The sequence below is a fragment of the Eulemur rufifrons genome, chromosome 6 (genome assembly GCF_041146395.1).
Source record: "Eulemur rufifrons isolate Redbay chromosome 6, OSU_ERuf_1, whole genome shotgun sequence".
Taxonomy (NCBI): domain Eukaryota; kingdom Metazoa; phylum Chordata; class Mammalia; order Primates; family Lemuridae; genus Eulemur; species Eulemur rufifrons.
Window position 1 is genome coordinate 57934752 of NC_090988.1, and position 3238 is coordinate 57937989.

General features: G+C 39.6%; 1 protein-coding gene across 1 annotated transcript; it reads right to left on the reverse strand.

The window, feature by feature from the left end:
- Positions 1-347: 347 nt before the first annotated feature.
- Positions 348-1304, reverse strand: LOC138384886 (olfactory receptor 6B9). Its single transcript, XM_069470545.1, has one exon. It carries the CDS (start codon positions 1302-1304, stop codon positions 348-350), a length of 957 nt encoding a protein of 318 aa, XP_069326646.1.
- Between the last annotated feature and the right edge of the window lie 1934 nt (positions 1305-3238).

Consider the following 3238-nt stretch of genomic DNA (forward strand, 5'->3'; position numbering starts at 1 on the left):
AGAATTTTTAAAAGAAAACAAGTCAAAATTAAATAACCTCACCAACAGAAGCCTAAAAAACAGGTAGATAATAACTGATTATTTTTTAACATCTTCTTCATGAAAAATAAAATTATTAACTATTTTACTAGTATATGCCTCTTAAGAGTTTTCACTATTTCATCTACTGCCTTATAAAAGGAAGCATTTAATTAAGGCCTGACAGAAAAGGATATTTTCTTTGATCTCTGGCTCTACATCCCTAAATCATTGTACTAAATCAGTATGTTTAAAATTACCAACTTTCCTCTAAAGAAGGTGTTTTTGAGGTTTAGTCAAATGAAAGGAGAAGGAATGTCCGAGCATCTTCAGCAAAAAGAATCTCTCAAGAACAGAGCTCGGCCAGTTGCTATGGTTTTTCTGATGGCATTCTTGACCTCCTTGTTCCTCAGGCAGTAGATAATAGGGTTGAGCATAGGAGTAAAGACTGCATATATGGCTGAGATCAATTTGTTAGAATTAAATGAAGAAATGGCCCGAGGTCGGACGTACATGAAGATCACAGCTGTGTAGAAGATGACCACCACTGTAAGGTGAGATGCACAGGTAGAGAAGGCCTTCCGCTGCCCAGTGGCTGAGGGTATGTGCAGGATGGTAGAGACAATGAAAGCATAGGACAGGACAGTGGCTGAGAGAGGAAACACAAGGATGACGATGGCTAGCACAAAGTCTACCATCTCAGCCATAGATAAGTCCATGCAGGCCAGTTTAAGGATAGGTGACACATCACAGAAAAAATGGTTCAAGATATTATTGCCACAGAAGGCAACTTGGGAGATGAAGTACACCTTTGCCATGGAGATGGTGAAGCCACTCACCCAGGAACTGATGGTCAGCTGCACACAAAGCCCTGTGGTCATCATGACAGGATAGCGAAGAGGCCAACATATAGCCACGTAACGGTCATAGGCCATGGCAGCCAAAAGCACACATTCAGTGCAGGCGAGGGACATGAAGAAATAGAGCTGAGTCATGCATCCCAGGAAGGAGATAGTACTGGGATGAAGTAGGAATCCAGCCAGCATCTTGGGGACTGTGACAGATATATACCAGGCCTCCAGAAAGGACATGGTACCCAGAAAATAGTACATGGGCTTGTGCAGGGACCCAGTGACCCATACAGTGAGGATGATAACCAAATTTTCCAATAGCACAAACACGTAGGTGATGAGGAAGAGGAAGAAGAGCAGAACCTGCAGCCAGGGAGCAGTAGGGAAGCCCACCAGGATGAACTCACTAATATTGGTGATGTTTTCCTTCCACATGGTTAGGACATCAAAAGACAAAAGTATTTAGAAATAATAACATCAAATTGAAGAGTGAGATCCACATTAGCAGCATGGGGCCCTCGGGTTACGTGTACTTTATTGTTACACTTAACCCAGTTGCCATCCTCTAGACCTGGAGTATGATTTGGGAATTACGAGATGCCACAGATCCTCTGCAGAAATATAGGAGTCAGCACAGGATCTGAAAACAAATCCATCACAGACACAAAGCTAAGAATGTCAAAGCAGAATCATGAAGTCAGATTCAGGGTCCAGGCCTTTGGATCTGGATCAGGAAGAGGTCTTCAGGTAGTACTTGGAGTAAACACTTTCCTTATCGGCATATTCCCAGATTTCAGAGGCGTTTGTAAGGCAGCAAACCATGGTGGTGGGAACAAGTGCCCAGGATGGTGCAGAAAGCAGGGCAGTTAAGCAGGGAAGTTCAAAACCTGGAGAAAATAGAAGCAGCATATGAATTGGAAAAAACCCTCCTGGTCAGGAGAGTCACTAACTGTGGCCTATTCCTCAGCTATGCTGGATGTGTTTTAATATTATTTGAATAATAATATTTATATATCCAAATATAGTAGTTATATACATATATATGTATATATAGTTATATATATATGGTAGTTCACATTTGCTCTCAAATTAATTTGTGTGATTCATCTATGTCCTCTTCAAAGACTGGCTCAAAATTTTTATACTGCAAGAAGTGACACTGATTAATTTTATCTACTCCTTGACTGAAATGCTTTCTTATTATGGACATGGTCTGAAGACAATTTTTACATAAGGAGCCACCTTGGGAGCAGGGAGTCAGGAGGGCCAACAACTCCGAAGGGTCCTGGGCTTCCAAGAGCACGATATGATCTGAGAAAAGAACTGAAATTTAAAAACACATTCTTCATAAGTAGGGATAAAAGAAAGAGAAAAATGGAGATGCAAATTGGCTTGAGATTATAAATAAAATGAAACTGGCCAGGCCTATAATACCAGTACTTTGGGAGGCCAAGGCAGGAGTTTGAGACCAGCCTGGGCAACATAGCAAGATCCCATCTCTACAAAAGATAGAAAAAACTAGCCAAGCATGGTGGTATCCATCTGTAGTCCCAGCTACTCAGGAGGCTGAGGTGGGAGAATTGCTTGAGCCCAGGCATTCAAGGTTATATTAAGCAATGATCACACCACTGCACTTCAGCCTGCGTGACAGACTGAGACACTGTCTCTAAAATTAATTAATTAATTAATTAACTAAACAGCGAAATACCTCTTCAAGGAGAACAATAATAATGAAAGGTAAAGGCAGAATTCATGGAACTAGAAAGAAGAAGATGTGGAATTTTCTAGACATTCAGTAATTATTTCTGATTTCTGTATACTTTGTGGCCTAAACCCCCTAGATCACCAAAAATTGGTTATATATGTTGGAAAAATTGCCATAGTGAAATAGGAGTTAAATATGACTGTTTTCTCCTCTAATAATAATTATCCTTTAGTTAATTTTAACAACTCTCTCAGGGAGATAATTTTTGTCCAAGAGGTACAAGGCAGTATGGAAGCATGTAGCCTAAATCCAAACAATTACAGAACAGGTTGTGAAGGAATTTTTATGTGAATGAACTCTCAGTCGTGTCTGATCTTTCAGGAATAATAGAAGAAATGAATCACATGACAAGAGATTCAACATGGACAAAAGGAGCCCCAATATTTAAAGGTGTACTAAAACATTAAAGAAAGTACATACTAGTGTGAAAAATAATTAGAAGGCCTGAATTCTAGTTCATGATGTATCACTTATTCACTTTATAATCTAAAGTAAACTTCAACTTGTCTAAACTTCAATTCACTTGTGGGTGAGGAGGGGCTATATTATAATACTAAAAAATCCAACAAATCATGAATGCAGAAATTTATAGCATTGTTAGTGC

Bases quoted from the DNA above. Each gene is read 5' to 3' on its own strand.
- LOC138384886 (XM_069470545.1), bottom strand. From the start codon at position 1,304: ATGTGGAAGGAAAACATCACCAATATTAGTGAGTTCATCCTGGTGGGC.